This window comes from Oncorhynchus mykiss, chromosome 21 (assembly GCF_057628025.1).
Source record: "Oncorhynchus mykiss isolate SJ-2025 chromosome 21, ASM5762802v1, whole genome shotgun sequence".
In the NCBI taxonomy this organism is placed as follows: Eukaryota; Metazoa; Chordata; class Actinopteri; order Salmoniformes; family Salmonidae; genus Oncorhynchus; species Oncorhynchus mykiss.
Window position 1 is genome coordinate 12,139,904 of NC_143042.1, and position 24,153 is coordinate 12,164,056.

The 24,153-nt window shown below is 44.5% G+C and overlaps 2 protein-coding genes across 17 annotated transcripts in view; both read left to right on the plus strand.

Moving 5' to 3' along the window:
• Nucleotides 1–14,516, plus strand: part of LOC110499983 (membrane-associated guanylate kinase, WW and PDZ domain-containing protein 2) — a 285,735-nt gene extending 271,219 nt beyond the window's left edge. For 6 of the 14 annotated variants that reach the window (XM_090213774.1, XM_036957227.2, XM_036957230.2 and 3 more), the window contains 4 exons: nt 1,714–1,966; nt 4,089–4,232; nt 6,849–6,987; nt 10,500–14,516. In XM_090213774.1, the coding sequence (XP_090069900.1) occupies nt 1,714–1,966; nt 4,089–4,232; nt 6,849–6,987; nt 10,500–11,314 (1,351 nt within the window). In that variant the 3' untranslated portion in view covers nt 11,315–14,516. Of the gene's footprint in view, nt 1–1,713; nt 1,967–4,088; nt 4,233–6,848; nt 6,988–7,764; nt 7,876–10,499 lie in introns of all 14 variants that reach the window. The other 8 variants (XM_036957236.2, XM_090213773.1, XM_036957235.2 and 5 more) reach the window with 5 other exon arrangements.
• Nucleotides 14,517–20,989: 6,473 nt separating this feature from the next.
• The window catches only part of LOC110499985 (fatty acyl-CoA reductase 1), a 55,290-nt gene continuing 52,126 nt past the window's right edge, over nt 20,990–24,153 (plus strand). Inside the window, exon 1 of one of the 3 annotated variants that reach the window (XM_036957241.2) lies at nt 20,990–21,362. The gene's annotated coding sequence lies outside the window, so the exon portion shown is untranslated. Of the gene's footprint in view, nt 21,437–24,153 lie in introns of all 3 variants that reach the window. The other 2 variants (XM_090213775.1, XM_036957242.2) reach the window with 2 other exon arrangements.

Consider the following 24,153-nt stretch of genomic DNA (forward strand, 5'->3'; position numbering starts at 1 on the left):
ATATTTAGTTGAGAACTTGATCAATGAGACTACAACATACTGTATATTCACCCACTCAAAAAGACCACTCAAAACGTAGTTCAATGTCCAACGTGTTATCACCGTGCATTCAACCATCGGAAAAAAGCACAACCAAATTCCAACGGAAAAACAACGTCATATTTTTGGTTTAGTTTTCACTGAAATGTCTCACTGCGCTTTCAACCATTAAAGAAGCACAGCAAGGTTCAAATGGGAATACAATGCCAGATATTTTGTTCATTTATACAACAGATGAATGTGTCATCACTGTGTTTCATCTAATAGAGAACCAAATGACCTGGATTGCAGTTGAGATTACATTAAAAGTGCATGGTGCAGAGATCAATGCTGTTCGAGATTCTGCACAGATTATTACAGCCCAGTGAAGATCTCCACAGACCTGCGACGACCTATTCCTGCATGCTTTATAATAAGGATTTTATAATTACTCAACCTTAAGGTGACCATGGATGTGTTACTCGTTTTATAGTTGAATGTTACATTAGTTTGTACGATAGCCTTAATTTAGGCTATATTAAATTGATGACAAAGCAACCAAATATCAACATTTTAAATGAGACGTATCTGCTGATTGCATAGTTCCATCTGAGCCACTGGCTTAATCCCATTCTTTAACTTATATTTTTGGTTGAGTTTAGAGACATGAATCCAACATATCATTGGTTAAACTTGTCAACAAGTTAATATGCAATTCATTGTTTATTGTTTTTGATTTTCAACATAACAATAAAAGTTAAAGAATAGGACTAAATCATATCAAACTTGAAATGCACTTTAAATAAAGTTGGATTTGATTTAGTCCTATTCTTTAACTTAGATTGTTGTGTTGACTTACGTATTTCGTTGCGATGGAGACGTGAATCCAACATATCAAATATGAATTTGGAGACAAACTGTAATTAAAGCCAGAGTAAGTCAGTATTACAGGTGGAAGTATCCAAGCAGAAGAATTACACTTCCTTCAAATGTTGTTACATGGTGGCTTGACAACTGAACACAATTCAATATAACTAAATATCATTACATTTGAAATGAATCAAAGCTTGAAACCCTGGGCCTATTGTATTGTCTATTTTTAGATGAATTCCGCCTTGAATTGAAACAATGGCTGTCGATGACTTTGCAAATGCTATATAGGCCAAAATAGTCTCATTGATGTTATATGAGTGATAAAGTATGGTCACATTTAATTTGCTCTGTGAAACCTTCCTATCAATGACTTTGATAGCAACAGCGAATCTATTTAGTTTTTAAGTGACATCTCAAAACAATCATTCTCAAGATAGCATCATGGTAATAGTCAGTGATAAATATCATATCTAAGCAGGGTGGGGCTTGGTTAAAACCCTGGGTGGGAGACTAAAGGGTAGCTGTAGATATACCAATTCTCCAGTAGGAGGTGCTGCCCAGCCTATTGTTTGGAAGATCTGATGCTGTTTTTAAGGTACAAATTCAACAAAGACAAACCTATGTTGAAATGTGGTTACCATGACAACCTCATCTACATGGTTGAAATTTCACCCTCAAAACATTGGTTACTTTTTTCAAATCCAATGTATTTTCCTTGTAGATTCCTTGTCACAATACATTGACAAATTACGTTGTAACAACGTTGATTCAACCAGTTTATGCCCAGTGGGAAATGTTCCTTTAACTTGATTGGTTGGTTAGTTACAGGTCAGAGGTGAAAGCGAGGCAGGATGTGAAACCGGACATTCGACAGCCTCCATTCACAGACTACAGACAGCCCCCGTTGGACTACAGACACCCTCCTGTAGCAGACTACCGCCAGCCACCCACCCTGGACTACAGACACCCTCCTCTGATGGACTACAGACAGCTGTCCACTGACCCCAGGCACTTCCCTATGCCTGTGCCCCACGACTACAGACAGATCCAGCCACAGATGCCACAGGTCTACCAGGTTAGATACTTTACTCATCAATACAATATTGACCTGGGATGTCTGCTAACTTAAATTGTACTTTTACTTTACGTTACTTTTATTTTAAGTATGTAAAGCTGTCAAAATGGGTCTCCCAAGTGGCGCAGCGGTCTAAAACACTGCATCTCAGTGCTAGAGGCGTCACAACAGGCGACCTGTTTCGTATCCAGACTGTATCACAACCAGCCGTGATTGGGAGTCCCATAGGGCGGTGCACAATTGGCCCAACGTTGTATGAGTTTGGCCGGTGTAGGCCGTCATTGTAAATAAGAATTTGTTCTTAACTGATTTGCCTAGTTAAATAAAGGTTCAATTAAAATAAAAGAAATACATTCAACTGAAATACATGGGCATTGTCAAGCAAGAAACAGTAGTTCAGGTAGAGAGGTTAACGAGGAAGTTGTGGTAATTCTATCCGGGTTAAACCAGACTGAACGCTGCACTGAGTTAAACAATGGTGAGTGCAGCATTCAGTCTGGTTTAACCAGGCTACAGTAATACACATGGCCATTAGTTTTGTGATGGTGACTGATATTGTCTGAATGTGTCCTGCTCCTTCCCCTCCTCCCTGGTTCTTACTGCCTGTTGTCTGAATGTGTCCTGCTCCTTCCCCTCCTCCCTGGTTCTTACTGCCTGTTGTCTGAATGTGTCCTGCTCCTTCCCCTCCTCCCTGGTTCTTACTGCCTGTTGTCTGAATGTGTCCTGCTCCTCCTCCCTGGTTCTTACTGCCTGTTGTCTGAATGTGTCCTGCTTCTTCCCCTCCTCCCTGGTTCTTACTGCCTGTTGTCTGAATGTGTCCTGCTTCTTCCCCTCCTCCCTGGTTCTTACTGCCCGTTGTCTGAATGTGTCCTACTCCTTCCCCTCCTCCCTGGTTCTTACTGCCCGTTGTCTGAATGTGTCCTACTCCTTCCCCTCCTCCCTGGTTCTTACTGCCTGTAGTCTGAATGTGTCCTACTCCTTCCCCTCCTCCCTGGTTCTTACTGCATGTTGTCTGAATGTGTCCTACTCCTTCCCCTCCTCCCTGGTTCTTACTGCCTGTTGTCTGAATGTGTCCTACTCCTTCCCCTCCTCCCTGGTTCTTACTGCCTGTTGTCTGAATGTGTCCTACTCCTTCCCCTCCTCCCTGGTTCTTACTGCCTGTTGTCTGAATGTGTCCTGCTCCTTACTGCCCGTTGTCTGAATGTGTCCTACTCCTTCCCCTCCTCCCTGGTTCTTACTGCATGTTGTCTGAATGTGTCCTACTCCTTCCCCTCCTCCCTGGTTCTTACTGCCTGTTGTCTGAATGTGTCCTACTCCTTCCCCTCCTCCCTGGTTCTTACTGCCTGTTGTCTGAATGTGTCCTGCTCCTTACTGCCCGTTGTCTGAATGTGTCCTACTCCTTCCCCTCCTCCCTGGTTCTTACTGCATGTTGTCTGAATGTGTCCTACTCCTTCCCCTCCTCCCTGGTTCTTACTGCCCGTTGTCTGAATGTGTCCTACTCCTTCCCCTCCTCCCTGGTTCTTACTGCCTGTTGTCTGAATGTGTCCTGCTCCTTCCCCTCCTCCCTGGTTCTTACTGCCTGTTGTCAGAATGTGTCCTACTCCTTCCCCTCCTCCCTGGTTCTTACTGCCTGTTGTCTGAATGTGTCCTGTTCCTTCCCCTCCTCCCTGGTTCTTACTGCCTGTTGTCTGAATGTGTCCTGCTTCTTCCCCTCCTCCCTGGTTCTTACTGCCCGTTGTCTGAATGTGTCCTACTCCTTCCCCTCCTCCCTGGTTCTTACTGCCTGTTGTCTGAATGTGTCCTACTCCTTCCCCTCCTCCCTGGTTCTTACTGCCTGTTGTCTGAATGTGTCCTACTCCTTCCCCTCCTCCCTGGTTCTTACTGCCCGTTGTCTGAATGTGTCCTACTCCTTCCCCTCCTCCCTGGTTCTTACTGCCTGTTGTCTGAATGTGTCCTACTCCTTCCCCTCCTCCCTGGTTCTTACTGCATGTTGTCTGAATGTGTCCTACTCCTTCCCCTCCTCCCTGGTTCTTACTGCCTGTTGTCTGAATGTGTCCTACTCCTTCCCCTCCTCCCTGGTTCTTACTGCCTGTTGTCTGAATGTGTCCTGCTCCTTCTCCAGGACTTTGACTTCTTCACCGTGGAGCTGGAGAAGAGTGTGAAGGGGTTTGGCTTCAGTATCCGTGGAGGGAGGGAGTACAAGATGGACCTGTTTGTCCTGCGACTGGCTGAGGACGGACCCGCCATCCGCAACGGGAGGATGAGGGTAGGCTGATGACGATGTCACATCCTGTGCTGAACTAACACTTCCCCTCAACATACTTACAGTAGCTTCTCTCCCAACGCTGGTTTAGTGGGATATTAATAATAATTATTTGCTAGTCTTAATTGTCTGATGATTATCTTGGCAGCAAATTTCCATTTTAAGCCCTGTAAGAAAATAATCTGCTAATGCAGTGTGGCTGAGTGTGTGAAGGATTTGGGACGTTTTGACACCTGCTGGGTTAGTGGGTTTACTGGCAGCAGAAACGTTTCTCTAGTCAATAATACATTAGCTACTATAAACATTCAGATGAATAATTACAGGGTGGCTGCTTTTACCATGAATAGTTTTCACGTTTGTCCGTTTCGTAATGTTCTCTCCAGGGACAGTCTGCCGGTCACCATCTGTTTAACACAACAACAAAAAATGTAACGTTAGTACTCTTTGTAAAAAGATGCAGAGCGTGCCAAGCTTTTAGTTTTTCCCCAAGTTCACACCTTCCTTCCATCACCTCTGTCAAAGTATGAGTCACTCTCTCTCAACAGCTGTATATGTTCTTGTAGCCTGCTATGTTCATCCAGGGTGACTCTGATCACTTTATGGCGTGAAAAATACAGAAATCTCACTTTACTTTTCCGATATCAAAGACTACATTACAAGTCTGTCATCGCAGTTTTTCTATATCTCCTAAAGTATCTTGATCGTCTCCTACCCGTCACACTTTTCTCTCTGCCCAATCTCCCTAGTGTGGGCCAATAGCGTCATCGCTGTGCATTCCTTATCTGTAATGAACCTGTCGGAGATAATGTGTGTGAAACGGCCCGTAGGGATATTACTCTCACTCCGTCACGGCGAGGTAAATGCAGCTCGGCGGGCCCAGGCCCAAACCCATCGACTGGGGATGAGGGATAGCTAGCGGTCCTCGGCTCTCTCTTCTACGCCCGGGCCGGTATCGTGATTTATCCTTCAGTAATCACAGCTTTAAAGGCCCACTCAAACTCTGCAGTCCGCCACACACAGGCCCAGTTTGAACTCTGATCATGGGGGAGATGAATGGTCGAGGGGGAAAGGTAGGATCATCTAACACTGCTGTTGAAATGAACTGGGATGGGCTGGCCGTTCGGATATATAGTATACTACTTTTTACACCACCAAGGCTCAGGCTCTGGTCAAAAGTGCACTATATAGGCAATAGGGTGCTGTTTCAGACACAGCCTTAGTAAGCTTGGCTGGACTCGAGATAGCATCTAGAGGAGAGACAATCCAAGGATAACCATGCTTCATCTGGACGTCATACTACTGCTGTTGGCTTGGTGTTCAATTCTCCCATCCACACCCAGTCACTTCCCATCCATTTAAAGGGGAATGACTCAGGCCGGCCTCAGCCATTCACTAACTGTCAGAAGGTGTAGATGGACGGGCGGCCCAGCTCCGCTCAGATCAGCCTAATAACATTTAATGACTCCCCTTCTCTCTCTCTGTTGCCGGGCGGATTCTCTCTCCTCTCACTTTCAAATTATTTCCACTATTAGCCGAGGACTTTTCCATTTGTTACAGTAATTGGTTTATACATTTGGCGCCGCAGCACGTGGTCTCCTACACTATCAGTCAATAGGGCACTGGTCCCATTCCCAAGTGAAGGTATTGTGTTAGTGAGATCCTTCAGGGGATATGCCTATACAATCGGCCTCCGACCTTGATGTTGTAGTCATAGAGAGGTCACAACCTTTTCACTGTAGTGCTGGAAGGGAGGTGTAGTCTACTTAGTGAAATGAATAGGTTACTACCAGGTCTTCAGCTACTAATGTCCTGGGTCATATTCATTAGGAATACGTTTTGCAATGGAAAGCTAAAACAACTGTTTCTTATTGGACGGATTAAGGTACTCCCTCCATGTTTCAGTCTAGTTTCTTCCATTTGGTACGTAATGAACAACGCCCAGGACATTGGTATTCAGGAGGGTATCCTCTTTAGTCTCAACCCCCCTGCAGGGACGAGTCCATAATTCAATCTAAATGACATTATAAAAACAGGCTTCAGGAATTAATGACAACTGACACCACATTCATATTCATGAGTGCTAATTCTGATTAGCGCTTTACACTGGCCGCTCTGATCCCTCTGCACCACTATGATTTATAGATACACATTGATCCTAATAAATTGTGATCCACAATAAATTTGCCTTATTAATTTTGCGCTTTAATACGTAGTGTGTGTGCTTATCTCCGAGGCCTGCCAAGAAATAATTGCGTCGGTGGTTGTGGCAGTGTGTGCCAGCGTTCTTCCATAATTTGTTCATCTAATCAGGGAATTGGTGTGAACTTGTCACGCAATGTAACGCATGTTTATGTAACACAAGGTGCTCAGTGGGTTGGTGATTTAGAGGTTACTGTCACAGTGGTCTATTGTCTATTTATTGTCTGTGCAGTATCTGCATGGCAACAGGATTTCATGCACATACACACACCTGCATGCACACACACACACACACACACACACACACACACACACAGCGGGGGGGGGCGAGACACATACACACACTATCTATCTACAGTATTTCTCTCTCTCTCTCTCTCTCTCTCTCTCTCTAACTGTGTTGTCTCTCCTCCTCTCCAGGTTGGGGACCAGATTATTGAGATCAATGGGGACACAACCAGGGACATGACCCACGCCCGGGCCATCGAGCTCATCAAGTCAGGGGGCCGGCGGGTGCGTCTGCTCCTGAAGAGAGGCACAGGGCAGGTCCCAGAGTATGGTGGGTTTCCATTCTGTCCCTCAAACCCTGTTGTTTACCCCTCCCCAGGCCAAGGCTAATCCAGCTGTAACACACTCAAATCCACCTGCTGACCTTCTAATCTCATCTGATTCCAGTAACACTATAATCACATTTTAAAAGTCACACGCATTTCTAAAATGATTACGTCTATAGATTATTCTTTACTCGGGCCTTCCGAGTGGCGCAGCAGTCTAAAGCACTGCATTGGAGTGTTGCGGCGACACCACAGCCTGGGAGTCCCATAGGGTGGCACAGAATTGGCCCAGCGTCGTCCGGGTTGGGGGAGGGTTTGGCCGGGGGGGGCTTTACTTGGCTTTCGTGCTCTAGCAACTTCTTGTGGCGGACTGGGCGCCTGCGGGTGAACGGTGTTTCCTCCGACACATTGGCAAGGGTTAAGCGAGCGGGTGTTAAGAAGCGCGGTTTGGCGGGTCATGTTTCGGAGGATGCATGACTCGACCTTCGCCTCTCCCGAGCCTGTTGGGGAGTTGCCGCGATGAGACAATTTCGCAATCACTAATTTGGGTTGAAAAAGGTGGTAAGAATTACAAAAAACATCAACTATAAAACAACTTTATAACTATAACTCTGCTTATGTCTGGCATGCCTATCTTCTAATGTAGTTGTATATTATACATCCATAGCAATGTCTTTCTCTCTACTTAATACTTTAACACTTTAAACTTGTCTTTCTCTTGACTAACAATAGTGTAACTCTTCCTTTCAAGGCGTCTGGTTTAACCCTAATGACTGGTATAGGTTGTTACTCCCCTTTCCTTAGGAATGGTACCTTCCAGTCTCTCCATGTGCATGAAAAGTGACAAGCATGGCTCCCCCTATTTCTTCCTAATGGGCCACTCTAAAGACACGGTTTGTGATGATCTGCATGTTCCAGTCTAATTCTACTTGGTGTCGTGGTTTGTGGTGTGGTTTTGTGTGCCCATGCCGTGGGTTGCAGCTGTGACTTCCTGGTCAGAACACACTGGCTCCTCCTCTCCACTTCAATCACAGTGACATCAACCTACAGTAGTTCCCCAGCTATTGGGGCTTTCAAGACAACTTGGGGGGGGGTGAGGTCAAATCATGATGTCACTGATCTTCAGGTCAGAAAATCTGAGCTTTATAAAGATGTCAGAGTTTGACCGTTCAAAACTGTTTTCCCAGTCGAAGTTAGTTTTTTCCCCCCGAGTTCCCAGTTGTCTTGAACACACTTAAGTCTGAGATTTCCAAGTTCCCAGGTGTTTTGAACGCGGAATATGTCCACGTGGTCATCAGGCCAGCCCAATGGAATTATTATACTGTATGTACATACAATAAATACATATTACACATTTAGAAAGATACATGAACCAACTTACAAAATAGCGATTCAAACTGACAGACACTATTGTCTAGATAGATTAGTCAGAAATATATAGGCAGACTATTTCCTGTGATAAAATCCCACCGTGGTGCACGCTGAGGCCCCTAACAGACATTTATGTCCCCTACACCTCAGGGAATGACAGCACCTAGCGGCCCTCTTGGTAATAAATCGTGATGTGTCAGACTCTCCCATGGCCTCTGTAACAGAGAGTCACACTCCCGGCCTGTGGGTAGTGAGTTAGCGCTGAGGCTAGCACTGCACATGACTCTTCCACAGCCAGCCAAGGCCTCCACTGTGAAATACAGTCATCAGCACTTAGCTTTGGCAGGTGACCAGGGTCTTTAAACACAGGAAATAGTATTGTCTGTCTCCTTCTTCGTCGCTAGGCGACTTCTGACTACCACTCCCAGTCGGAGACTCTCCCCGGCCATTTATGACAGAGATTTTTTTTGTTATCTATTTCTGTCTCTCTCCCTCCCCCCTTTCCTCCATTAGAAATACTTTTTTCTATTACCTGCCCGCGGGTGACATAAAGCTGTGAAATACGCACCATGAGCCCATTACACTGTCAGCCAGAGGACGCCATATTAAATCACCAGCGTCACTTTTCATATCAACTATCAACCTGTGTGTTCTGGGCAGAGCAGTCACATAAAAGTGGAATAGCCATTTGTAACATGGATGTGGGGGATTGTGTGGATACGTAGATGTTTTTACAGGCCTAGGTTTATCTGTATACTGAGAGGATGTAGTATTTATGTTTGATGCGCTGCTTCGGGGTTATTTAACTACATTTTGCAAAGCGGCTCTGTATTTTCAGCTAGTTTATACAGTACTTTGCAGAGGAAAACGAATTCAAAGCTTATAAAAACTGCATCCTGATGAAATAATGAAGTGGAATAAAAGACGGTTGCCACATTTAGTACCACGCAATATGATACTGTGTGTGTGCGCGTGCATGACGTTTGTGAGTATGTGGACGTGTGCATGCTGTGCATTGTGTGGATGTATTAGGGCATGTGTACATTTGTCCCCTCATACAGAGTACTAGAGTATGGAGGTTGTATTAAGGTCAGATCCAGTCAGCTAGCTGGGCAGCAGGGCCCTCACCCCTCAGAACGAACAGAGCCGTATCCAAGGTGACAGCGGGCATTAGCTCAGCACACATACTCCCTCTCACAATCCTATTGGGCCACACAGCCTCCACGGGAGACAGGTAATCACTTCAATACACCAAGCAGTGGCTGATGGGTAGCGGAATGAGCTGGTGTGAATAGTCCAGGGTTTCAGAGCGCAACAGGCACCTGCATTGACTGTGAGCCTGCCCACTGAGCTCTCTCCAAACACCAGACCTTCCTAGCTGGTCTGGGAGTCCATCTAGTCTGTAATGAGGCCTCATGGAACTAGCCTAGCCTCCCTCTTTCCCCCTGCTAGTTAGACGATTGGCGCTAGCCTCCCTGGTGACTTCCCCCCTGCCTGCCTGTTTGTAATGAATGATCACCCTGGGACTGCTAGCTCAGCGATGCAGAGAGAGAAGCTAACAGGCCTTGTGAGCTGCAGCAGCCTCTCAGGAGAAGGTAGAGCCCTGTAGGTTTAGCCGCTACCGTGGTTACTCAGCCCAGAGCACCGGTGGGGAGTCTCGAACCCGCAGGTTCTCTCTCCCGAGCCAGGCTGAAGCACCGCCTGATTCAGCACATCATCCATTCCATTAAACCTGTTTTCGATTTCTCTGCCCGCTTCTTAGAAGTGCTGAGGCTTTAAAGGGAGCTAGGGAACTGAGATGTGTGCTGCCTAAAAGTGAACTTGCAGTGTGTGACTTATAGGAGTGAAGTAATATTTCACTTGCAGCCCATACCACAAAGACTGGGTTTGATTGTTGTGATTGCTACAATATGGATACTGTCATCCATGTAGACTAGAGGCATGTTTTTTGGCTTGGTGTGTGTTGTTTGGATAAAGCTATAGATTCATAGATATATTTCAATAGGGCGAACTTCCACTTAAGTCAACTTTTCACTCAGTCTCCCATTGACATCCATGCATGACTAAGTAAATGGAAGGTAGGATTCGCCCCTGACTGTTAAGACTATCCTTTCCCATGTCTAACTGTGTGTTTGTGCCCCAGCAGACAGTACCTCCCCCTGGGATGCACGCCCTTCAGCCTCCCCAAGTCTGTCGGAAGTAGCCCTGCCCCCAGACACTCTGACCATGCCATCGCCCTCATCTCATCTGACCCCGTCCCAGCAGCCCCCAGGCCCCGACCTGGCTCGCCTGCCACCACAGGAGGTCCCGCGGGAGCCGGCGGTGCAAGAGAGCAGGAAGGCGGATCGCTCCCAGAGCCCCCGGAAGGCCCCGACCGAGCCGCAAAATCCGGACCAGACCGGCCACGGGAGGAGGGACCGGGACCGGCCCAGTGGGAGTGGTTGCAGTAATGGGAGGGCCAAGCAGAAGGAAGGTGGCAGGTCCACCCGCAGAGGGAGCTGCCCCAAAGAGGGAGGGCCGGTGGGGAGGGATGAGCTGCTACCTGGGGGAGGGGAGCCCAAAAGCTCCTCCAGGGGGAGGTCTAAGGAGAGGATCGCTGGGGAGAGCAGCAGCACGTCCCACGGGAAAAGAGAACCCACACAGTCCCCGACGAAAGGCTCCAAGCCCTCATACACAAACTCTAACGGGAACGGCGGCAGCGGTGGTACTCAGAGCGGCAGCAGCAGTCACCCAGACGTTAGTGTCGGGCATCAGGGGGAGCCGGCGCAGGAGAAGCCCAGGCCCAGAGAGGCAGAGAGGGGCCCTGGAGAGACCCGGCCCTGCCGCCCCAACAAGAGCACCAGCAGCAGCAGCACGGCAGCGGGTAGGAAGGCCACTGTGTCCCCTGGGCCCTGGAAGATCCCCGGCTCTGACAAGCTGCCCAGCACCCTGCGCTCGGGCACGTCCACTGTGAGCAGATAACACCTTGGAGTATACCCACTACCAGACACCCAGGCCGGGCTACACTAAGCCTGGCTAGCCCCTTCATTGGCTCCCCTCACCCTGCCTGCACTCCCCTACCCCACCCTCTAGACCTCAGATGTAAAGGGGGGTTCCTCCATGCGTTTTTAGAGAACCATTTTTATTTATATTGTACTCTAAATTATTTTGAGAGATATTTTACACCGACCACCTTAAGAACTGGAAAGCATCCACTTAAAAATTCAAAACAAGAAGAAACCAAGCAGAATGTGTGTAGCGTGACGGGATCCTTGAGCAGTGTTAAGGGGTCCGAATACAGGAACTTCATTTGGAAGTGCTCAAATCCCCACAGCACTCCAGTCCAGGACGTACATGCAAATTGAACCACTCACCGATTGGTTGACTGTGACACTGCAGTTTTTTTTATACAATGAAGTCTATTTTATGAAAGGAATGTTGAAGAGGGGTTGCCTGTTTTTGTGTATTTTAAAAAGAGAGAATGAAAACCAGAACTAGAAAAAGAGTATACGCATTAATGGGACTTTGCCTTAAATAAGAGACTGTACGAGACTGAAGAAGCTATCCCGAGGAATCTATCAAATGGTATAGAAATAAATATATTATATGATGAGTATTAATATGTGGGACGTGATCATCTCTAATGCATACCTAGTCGGGCCAATGGTAGCTCTGAGACGCCTCATAAGCTAGACGAGCGAAGGAGCACAACACCGTTTTTCAACACTCCCTTATAACTCCACAGCCACAAATCCACTATAATATTGCATTTCTAGTCTGTGTGGACCCATTCTACGAGACTGCAGTGGACTCTAAGGGCTGTACGTGCTTGAATCATCAACGGTTGGGTCACAGGAGATACATTTCCCCCTCACTGTGCTTCGCGAACAAAGCAATTTGCTGAGGTTTGTCTGGTGGACAATGTGGAGAGAGTGAAGGCTCATGGGATATCGGGGCAGAGTGCCTTACGATACGGACAGAGAGGTCTGTTATGGACTTAAAGAACCTAGAACACTCTCTAGACTGATGTGGTTCAATCCAGGCTGCTACCGTACAGTCAATACCAATGTCCCAATATTCATATACATCTGTGCCATGACGGACATTCATGGTTTTATATCTGATTGTTGAAATTTGTTCACTATATTTACAGACCCCACAGTATTTATTTGGTCAGAAAACATTAGCAAATCTTTCCATTTCCTTACAGATTGAAGATAGTTCCACAACTTTTGGGGTTCTGTTGGTATCTCATCGTCAGATATCGAAACGTCTAGACAGAACATCTCTAACAGATGGTGTAATCAAGCTGTAGCTACACAGAATGACGTGTTTGGGTGAAAATATGGCACGTGTATGAAAACAGGAAACTCCACTAGTATTTCTGGTGGGGATCAGAGGGAGAGAGAAACATTGCCATTTGTCACGAGCTCATTCATCACAATGTGTCTAATGGTCTGTGGCTTCACTTAACGCTGTTCATTTACACAACACATGAAACACGTTTATCTCCCAAAGACGCATATGTATACATTACAACTGACAACTGTCTGGATATTCATTTCAACATTTGTTTAGTCTCTAAGTGTCTACATAGCCAGTGACGTTAAAATATATATACATCTCTCTCTACCAGATTGTGGCCCAATTAACTTCGGAGCTCTAGACAGTGGAGGCTCTGTCAGGGGCTCTGTCTGCACTCCCCCATTACCAGTTTACACACACACACACACACACACACACACACACAGGTACACAGTTAAGACACACACAGTAACACACACACACGCGTCCCTCAGAACCGCCTTGTCATCCGATGACTAAGGTAGAGTTTTTTGGTTTTTTAAACCCTCTCAAACCCTCTCTCTGGCCCTGGGACTCACAGAAGCGAATTCATCTGTCACTCTGATAACTAGTATACTATACATGGAGATGTGGAGAGACTACAATCATCTAGACATTATGATCATTGACAGACACAAGAATCATTCTTGGCGATAAAAGAAAAGTCATTAATGAGCAATCCGAATGTGTCCCCTTTAGTTTCTGCAGACATCTGATTTTTGAGTGGTAATTTGCAGTGTGTCGAGCTAACAATCCAGCAAAGGGAGGACGACATTGGCAGAACAAAGCTGTCCCCCTCGGGTGGAAGAAATGCAGACAGTCTTTCAGAATAGCAGTAATTACGAGAGAGGTGAGTGATGCGCTGAGCCCATTGGAATCTCTATTTATGAGAGGAAAATATATTTCTTTAAAGCACAAAGTGGTTCAGAGAAATGGTATATAAATTGTGCTGGGCAACTGATCCTGAGTAGACAAGAGTCTGTGGCTCAGCCACTGTCTGGGCCTGTTTGAATACTTTAACAATGCATCCTTCCTCTCTTCCTTCTCTCTTTCCTAACGTCTTGTAAGAACAATGGTTACTTCAAGTAAGTAGGCAGCAGGTAGCCTAGATGTTCAGAGCATTGGGCCAGTAACTGAAAGGTTGCTGGTTTGAATCCCGAGCTGAATAAGTGGAAAATCTTCCCTTGAGCAAGGCACTTCACCCCAATTGCTCTGGATAAGAGCATCTGTTAAATGACAATAAATAAATATATAATAATGGAAAGCAGGTACATGTTCATTCACTGGTTACTTCAAGAAAGGATTCATTTGAACAGTGCCACTGTGTTCACCCCACACACAACCATTCCTATAGTGTCTGGCCAGTCCTGACTGTCTACTGCACCTTCATCACTAAGCCTATCATGACTTCTGTGTAGACTAGAGACAAGAGAGAATGTCCTTCCTTCGTTGCACAGTTCGCCACTTTTTCTCGTCAGAGCAGTCCCCCATTGAGGCAAATATCAGTACTTTTCTATGGACAGATCAGAAGAGATAGGTATATCTAAAACGGTGAGTGTGTTGAAGACTGGCGGCACGTACAATACATGAACCCCCTGAGCCTACCTAATGCAGCAGGGTATCACTGTGTAGTGTTATTATTAGCCGTGGTATTGACCTTGTACAGGTGTGTCGCTATTATAAATATGACTCAATGTATTATTATGGATAGTCCCAGACTATAAGTGAACGGCCTATTTTTATGAAATGCAACACTATGGATATATTAACTTTTGCAGAAATCTTGTTTACCGTATGATATTCTGAAATGCTGTCAAATAAAATCTTGACACGGTGTAAAGTATTCAATTAGGATCGAGCTGTCACCGATTTATGTCTGACCGCGTTGATGGCCTTATGGCAGGTGAACAGAGTGCCCATTCATTAGTGCACACCGTAGTAAAACGTTTTGCTACAAAAACAAAGGTTTCTTATAGGACAAGTTCAGGTCAGTTCCTCCGTGTTTTGCCTTGTTTGCTTCTGTTTTGTTCCAAGTGAAAACAACTCAATTTACCCGGAGGTACTTACAGCAGGATTTCCCCCTGCCTTATGACCACATGAGGGCAGTACTGTGTAAGGAAAGAAGGCAAATCACTGATTTCAAAATGACTATTGTACATTCTTATTGTTTCCACTAGAGAGCATTGTAGACTCCTTTTTGTTTTTTTGCATCGTTTCGTAACATTTTCTTATATATACATGCATAGGTTATTTAACCTATTTAAGCTGTTCCAAATATTCATCCTACGATTTTAACAGGCACTCGAATCTGGTCTACTTTATTTGAGATATGTACAATCTGACTGGCTAAGCAGAAGCAACAACAAACATGTTCACTTGGCCTTAAACTACCTTTGTCTGCCATTATTTTTGGCAAAAGGACATGACGAGATATTTGATCAAATCTACATCATACTTAACTTTACTAGAGAACGTCTTGTAAATGTACTTTACTTGAGATGGTAATTCCATTTTGATGAGGTATTTCTTGCCCTTTCAATCAGCGCATTTTGACTAGAATTCTGGAGTTCTGTGATCTTCACTTTTTAATGTCACAGTTACCAAATCAAATCAAACAATTTGTCACATGCGCCAAATACAAGTGTAGACCTTACCGTTAAATGATTACTTACAAGCCCTTAACCAACAGTGTAGACCTTACCGTTAAATGATTACTTACAAGCCCTTAACCAACAGTGTAGACCTAACCGTGAAATGATTACTTACAAGCCCTTAACCAACAGTGTAGACCTTACCGTGAAATTATTACTTACAAGCCCTTAACCAACAGTGTAGACCTTACCGTGAAATGATTACTTACAAGCCCTTAACCAACAGTGTAGACCTTACCGTGAAATGATTACTTACAAGCCCTTAACCAACAGTGTAGACCTTACCGTGAAATGATTACTTACAAGCCCTTAACCAACAGTGTAGACCTTACCGTGAAATGATTACTTACAAGCCCTTAACCAACAGTGTAGACCTTACCGTGAAATGATTACTTACAAGCCCTTAACCAACAGTGTAGACCTTACCGTGAAATGATTACTTACAAGCCCTTAACCAACAGTGTAGACCTTACCGTGAAATGATTACTTACAAGCCCTTAACCAACAGTGTAGACCTTACCGTGAAATGATTACTTACAAGCCCTTAACCAACAGTGTAGACCTTACCGTGAAATGATTACTTACAAGCCCTTAACCAACAGTGTAGACCTTACCGTGAAATTATTACTTACAAGCCCTTAACCAACAGTGTAGACCTTACCGTGAAATGATTACTTACAAGCCCTTAACCAACAGTGTAGACCTTACCGTGAAATGATTACTTACAAGCCCTTAACCAACAGTGTAGACCTTACCGTGAAATGATTACTTACAAGCCCTTAACCAACAGTGTAGACCTTACCGTGAAATGATTACTTACAAGCCCTTAACCAACAGTGTAGACCTTACCGTGAAATGATTACTTACAAGCCCTTAACCAACAGTGTAGACCTTACCGTGAAATGATTACTTACAAGCCCTTAACCAACAGTGTAGACCTTACCGTGAAATGATTACTTACAAGCCCTTAACCAACAGTGTAGACCCTACCGTGAAATGATTACTTACAAGCCCTTAACCAACAGTGTAGACCTTACCGTGAAATGATTACTTACAAGCCCTTAACCAACAGTGTAGACCCTACCGTGAAATGATTACTTACAAGCCCTTAACCAACAGTGTAGACCCTACCGTGAAATGATTACTTACAAGCCCTTAACCAACAGTGTAGACCCTACCGTGAAATGATTACTTACAAGCCCTTAACCAACAGTGTAGACCTTACCGTGAAATGCTTACTTACAAGCCCTTAACCAACAGTACAGTTCAAGAAGAGTTAAGAACCAGCACCTACAAATGCTGAATTTATGGAATGAAAATCCACCTCACCGGTGAGTCGCCACCGATCTAAACCAGCATTGTCATTCCTTTCCTAAAGCGAGGCTTACTGACAGCTATTTGTATGCAGAAAGGGTAGGAATTCTGGCAGGCTGACCGGTAGATTAGATAATAGACACCCTAGAGCACTGATCTACCGCTCAGATAAAAAAAAAAAAATTAACATGACTTTAAAAAACAAGCATATGTACGCAACATTAACCAATTAAAAACAGTTCTGTAGCAATGAGGTTTGTGCAGCAGGCTATAGGCCCAATACATTATCACTGCATATTGGCTAAGCTTGACTTGCCCTGCCAATGTTGTTCTTCTCAGACCATTTTGAAATTATATTTCAAAACTGTAGGAACATGATCACACTGGTAATAGATGATGTGTTGTATTACTTGTGAGGCACAGCTAAGTGAGTATAATAATGTGCTTCTTTTACTGGACTGCTGGCCTGCATCTGATGGTCAGACTGGGGGATGGAGGGAGCAGCAGTGAGGCTGCCTCTCACGCAACTTTAAAAATTATCCGTTATTTTATCAGGGAAGTTGATTGAGAACACATTCTCATTTGCAGCAACGACCTGGGGAATAGTTACAGGGGAGAGGAGGGGGATGAATGAGCCAATTGTAAACTGGGGATTATTAGGTGACTGTGATGGTTTGAGGGCCAGATTGGGAATTTAGCCAGGACACCGGGGTTAACACCCCTACTCTTACGATAAGTGCCATGGGATCTTTAATGACCTCAGAGAGTCAGGACACCCATTTTAACGTCCCATCTGAAAGACGGCACCCTACACAGGGCAGTGTCTGCTGGAGTGGCCCTCCAACACCACTTCCAGCAGCATCTGGTCTCCCATCCAGGAACTGACCAGGACCAACCCTGCTTAGCTTCAAAAGCAAGCCAGCAGTGGTATGCAAGGTGGTATGCAGGGTGGTATGCTGCTGGCTCTTACCACCCCTCTTCACTCCCGCCCTCCGTTGAGAAAAGGGGACACATTCTTCCAGCTGATGACGAAACTTAAGTCGCACGGCATTACTTCTGCTTCGTGCACCAATTCATGTTGTTACTCCTATGACCAGAAAACGTGAAATATTCCTCGATATTTAAAAAGACACAAGGCACAAATAATAACTCGAGCTTATCGAAACGGGCATTTAATAGCTTATAGAAATGTTTAACAAGGTATTGACAGTGCTGAATAACAATTGAAACATGAACTTACTCATTAAAACAGCAGCTGCATTCTTTGAGTCTCTAGTTTTAATGGTTTTAAAAGTTTGGAAATCTCACTTGATCAATTTCTAGTGATCGACTAGGAATGGCTTGTAGTTCGACCAGTCGATCGCGATCTACCGGTTGGTGACCACTGCCCTAGAGAGAGAGAGGCACCGCAGGAGAAACCCAGACAAACCCTCCTGCTGATGCAGAGCCAGAGGCTGAACTAGAACCAGGGTGGGGCTGATGTATTTTCCTCAGTAAAAGCAAACTATGTCTCCCATCATGACTCGTTGAACCGGTTCTTCTACCTGGAGGCAGACTCTTAGCTGTGATGGAGGAGCTGGATTTAAGAACATTGATTGGGAGAACATGTCAAGACACAACTTGTATTTCCACAAAGAGCAGGTTTTCTTCTGTCATCATAACCCCCGTCCATTAAACCTGCTGGGTTCAGACATGCTTGAGAGTGTAACATGGTAAATAGGAAATTACTATAAGGGCGCGGTCACAAGGTGCTCTTATGGAGTATATTTTCCTTCATAGAATACATTCTGTTCTTTACACAGAACATTTAAAAAGAGCCGGTTGATACTCAGTAGTATCCATAGGCTGGGTCTACTGGATGAGATAACAGTACCAGATTCCATCCCAGTGCTCCACTCCCTAGTCTACTGAATGTACGAGGAAAACCTGGGCATTTATCTGGTGTGAATGAACGGAGGGCCTTACCTCTCTCTCAGGGAATGTTAGAATCACTCCCTCACACTCGACCAAGGGTCACCAAACATTTACCGCAAATATTAAATGTGTCTTTAACATGTTACTCTGAGAAATATTGACCTGAAAATGGATCCTCAATTTTGATACAAGGGAAACCTGTCTCCCTACTTGTTCTCCTGGCCAAAGGGGAACATCTATTCTCTGTCTCTCCATAGGCCACAGCTGCCTCTCTGTGTAACGAAATGTGTTAAATGAGGTGAGGCTTGCAGCAGTGAAACACTCCCATTCTTTCCTTATCCTTTCATATGTTACCTTGTTTTCTCTGCTGGCTCCTGTTGTAGTTCTGAGGAGAGGAGCCGGTACACACACACGCACACACACACACACACACTGGGGCTGTGTGTCTCATCCTCCTTACAGCCACAGTGACCCTAAGGGCTGGGGTTAATTATAATTTAAATAAGTCAATTCAGGAAGTGATTTTAAATTAAAATCCCAAAATAAAAAAACATTTAAAATGAATACACCATAAGTATGTGGACACCCCTTCAAATTAGTGGATTTGGCTATTTCAGCCACACTGGTTGCTGACAGGTGTATAAAATCGAGCACATAGCCATGCAATCTCCATAGACAAACATTTGCAGTAGAATTACCTTACTGAAGAGCTCAGTGACTTTCAACGTGGCACCGTCATAGGAGGCCACCTTTCCAACTAGTGAGTTCGTCAAATGTCTGCTCTACTTGAGCTGCCCCAGTCAACTGTAAGTGCTGTTATTGTGAAGTGGAAACGTCTAGGAGCAACAACGGCTCAGCTGCGAAGTAATAGGCCGTACAAGCGCATTGTGTGTAAAAATCGTCTGTCCTCGGTTGCAACACTCACTACCCGAGTTACAAACTGCCTCTGGAAACAACGTCAGCACAATAACTGTTCGTCAGGAGCTTCATGAAATTGGTTTCCATGGCCAAGCAGCCACATACAAGCCTAAGATCACCATGTGCAATGCCAAGCGTGGGCTAGAGTGGTGTAAAGCGCGCAGGCCATTGGACTCTGGAGCAGTGGGAACGCGTTCTCTGGAGTGATGAATTACGCTTCACCATCTGGCAGTTGGACGGACGAATCTGGGTTTGGCGGATGTCAGGAGAAAGCTACCTGCCCCAATGCATCAAATCAAATTTTATTTGTCACATCCGCCGAATATAACAGTTGTAGACCTTACAGTGAAATGCTTGCCATGTAGTAGCAGAGAGAACTGTCTATAACTTGGGTGGCTGGAGTCTTTGGCAATTTTTAGGGCCTTCCTCTGATACGCCTGGTATAGAGGTCCTGGATGGCAGGAAGCTTGGCCCCAGTCATGTACTGGGCCGTACGCACTACCCTCTATAGTACCTTGTGGTCGGAGGCTGAGCAGTTGCATAGTGCCAACTGTATAGTTTGGTGGAGTAGAAATAATGGTCTGGGGCTGTTTTTCATGGTTCGGGCTAAGGCCCCTTTGTTCTAGTGAAGGGTAATCTTAACGCTACAGCATACATGACATTCTATGACATTCTAGACAATTCTAGACAATTCTGTGCTTACACCTTTGTGGAAACAGTCTGGGGAATGCCTTTTCCTGTTTCAGCATGACAATGCCCCGTGCACAAAGCTGCCCTGAATGGTGGTTCAAATCACTGCCCTACCCTGAATGGTGGTTCAAATCACTGCCCTACAACGAATGAAAGTCCCTGTTGGGATGGGTAGAGTCAGATGGATGGAGGCTTGCTCCTTGGCAACCTTAAAGGTGATACACATAGGATTTGTTAGATTTTTTGCATTTGTTTTGAATGCAGCCTAATGCTAGGTGAATTGCACGATATTTCACAGCGATCTCGATAGTACAATGATTCCCTACACTATTAAGCTCTTGCTTTCTGACATTAACTGAAATTAAGCGAACAGTGTACAATTTTAGCAACCAGGAAATGACTATTTCCACTAGATAACACAGCCCCAAAGTCAGAACAGCTTTCCCATTTTGACAACAGATGCTGCTTTGGCAGGAGAAATCAGTAGGAAAATATCACAGCCAATCACAACACTGTGAAACACTATCATTCCACTATTACTGCATATATATTATGAACATTTTGTGAAATTACAATGCAAAATGAAAAATAAATCCTGTGTAGCACATTTAAGTACTAAATTACAACTTCTCATGTTCTATAAGGAAGTGTCCATTCAGTAATTGATAGATCATGTCTTGACATGATGGAGATGTGTGAGCTTCCTTCTGAATGAACAATAAGGCATTCATGGGACCACTCAACTGGTTTTCACTACAATAGAGTGGTGAGTGTTTAGATGTGGGCTGGTACTTGCAGAAAACCTATCACCTGTGGTTGGTTGTTTGTTATCTGTGTCCAATATCCATACAATTCAGTTCACAACCAATGTGTTTGGTTATACAGTGACCTGTGCTGAAGCCTCTCTTTTGTTGCCGACCATCATCAACAAAACTAAGGACGGCATCCGGAAAGGGGCCGTCTCAGGTGAACCAAAAGAAAAAAGAAAACAACGATTTCCATAACTGAGAAAAGGTGCGTCTCTGTCTGTCTGGAACACGCCCTCCAGTTTCTCTCATCCCATATCATCCATAACCACGCTCCTCCTCTGTATTCCGTTGGGAGACATGAGAGAGGCCGGCTGGCGCGGTCTAGGACAGTGAAAGTATTCCACAACGAGACTGTTCGTAGGAGCAGGCAGCAATATCTACATTCCCCAGGTGAGAGGTGCATGTTTCAGTTCTGGGTCGCAAACCTACAGCCAAAACATACATACAAGGATATCCTATCCAAGGTAAGATTGATTTGACTCGTTTTTCAATTTTTCAAATCACGTTTTGGTGTAATTGGATAAGAAGGCGCTGGAGTGAAGGACGGAACGCTGAAGCATCTCTCCATTCCCCAGTCAGATTTGTCTGGGATGGGAATGTAGAAAGCGTGCCCATTTGACTCCTTCGGTTTGTTTAAAAACATGCACATTAGCTTGTTATGATGCACATTTAATTTAGCCTAGCCATATTGTGATCGCTTTCATTCATTTCTTAACATGAGTGAGTGCGCGCGAGCTACAGTGCCCGATTCTACCAGCGGCCAGTCAATCCAGAACAGTCATATAGCTTTCTGGAAGGTGAGGGAAGGTGAGGGAGGTCTCTTTATAAATCCTCAAAATATTTCTGCGTGCGTAAATATTGTTCCTTGTAGGCACACATAGACTAGTTAACAATAGTCCAAAATAACTGAATAACTCGGCTAGATAAATGGTGCTGAATTAAAGGAGGCGGTATAAAAGCCGGTAAAATGACTCAGATGGAACTGTCATCTTGGTTTATTGTGCAGCGCTTTCTCATGTGGAATCAGCGCTGGTGCTCATTTATTGAGTAATCAGCGAGTGCTCTCTCTGAGCGCTGAAAGTGAAGCACGCGTTCTCTATCTTGCGCAACAAGGTTCATAAATTATTGTGGGGGGGGGGGGGGGGTGTTTTGACAGTATTGTTATCTATGTTGTGCAAATGCCTAAGAATTTATTCCCGAATTAAAATGCCTCAAATTAACAGGAGATAATGTTGTAGATAATGTTGGATATTGCATTATGACAATGTGTGTGTCTTTTGCTATCATTGTCCATTAGAATTAGCTAGCATCCATCACTGTATTGTGTGGGACTTCCAGTAGTCAGATTTGAATTTGAGTTCATATAGTCCTTTACAACATATCTGAGGTGGCTGACCCTGGACCTTAAGCCTATATTTGCACCTTGATGGGCTCCTAACTTTTGAATGTGTGAGAATCCCTGTTGACCTTATACAAGCCTGCAGAGGCGAGGAGAAGGAGAGTGAGGCCCAAATTGACCTCTGCAAGCACCAAATATGTCAGTGTGCTTTGAGCCAGTTGTTGGGGTCCAGAGGTATGTGGTGTGAGAAAATAGCTTGTCACTTGTCATTCGTTTAAAAAGAAAGAAAACATAGGAAAGGTAATGTCTTGTGGTGGCTTCTGAACATAGATGTCACAGATAGGTTGAATTGTCCTCAGAGACTGGCACTGGCCTATATTTACTTTTTGTTCTGTTAGGAGACCTCAGTGATGATCTGCTCTTGTTCACAGCCAAGTAGTTATGTGTGTGTGAGAATGTGCATGGTGTAGCAACCTGACAGAGTACACTTCATTCCCCTCATAAAAGTCCATGTAAAAGCTGCGCTACATTCTTCTACACTCATTCCAGTAAGGTACGTAGTAATGTAATTTACTGAGAACATTACGCTAGAGATGACCATTGACCCTCTTGACTGAACATTAAGGAAGTCTAAATTACACCCTCAATTTCCAGGGGCATACCCTCTCCATTCCTTTGTGCTCACTGCATTCTCTCTTTCTCTCTTCTTTACTGTCTCTGAGCCCTGCTTCTCCTCCGCCTCACTCTCTCCTCTCTCTCTCCTGCCTCTCCCTCTCTTATTTCTTAGTGTGGAAAGGCAGTGTCGTGTCTTCGGCATCATTAAAGGTGAAGGCTGTTATTTTATCAAATAAATTCTCTGTAATTATTATTACGTGATTAAACTAATCATGTAAATTGAATTAACTAGGAAGTTGGGGCACCATGGAAAATCTTCAGATTACAAATATATAATTTTCCGAATATAACTCTATGGATATTTTAATATCTGATCAATTAGTCTTCTATTAATTAATTATTCTTTACCACACGTCAGTCTCATCTGAACATCATAAATTGTTGGTTATCTGCACGAACCCAGCCTTTACTATAAATCATCCATACACCAATTGGCTTAATCATTTATTTACTAACTAACTAAATAATCACAGAAATGCAGGGAAGGGGGTGTGGACTGAGAAAGAAGCGGGAAAGACAAAAGGGATCACTACACACAGTTGATAATTATATTCATTGAAATGATAGTCCTTTGCACATGAACGCTCACTCATTCTGGAATAATCGCAATCAATATATTTACTCCCACATGTCATTGTGATCTTCTCTGTTGGAATCATCAGTCTGTCTGCTGGAGAGTCAGTTCATCAGAGAGTGGTTGTAGGGTCTATCGGCTGCTCCTGATAGTGTCTGTTGTAATGGATATGTCAGGCGTCCATTATTCTTAGGATATATGTTTCGGCGGTTGTCGGCATTCGTATCCCAGATTTACATAATTTCTGGCAGCAGACCAGTAATTAGTATCTAAGATTTGCTCTAATTCTGTAGGGTTCGATAGTCTCAGAGTTTAACCATTTCCAGCCATGTAGCCAATGCTCCACGTGGTATAGTTTTCTAGTTTTGGTACTTAACTATTCGCAATCACAGCTCCCGTTGTGGGTTTGCTTAGTCTAAAGAGGATTTTTTTAGGAGGGGCTTTTATTCGTAACAGTAGAAGGGGGCGGTTCCATGACGCCTGATTATGTCTGTGCTCAGGGGGCGTGGCCGCTGACTAGTTAAACTTTACAGGGAATACAATTCTCTCAAAATTAAAGGTTTAACATCACATTACATCATTTCACAAATAGT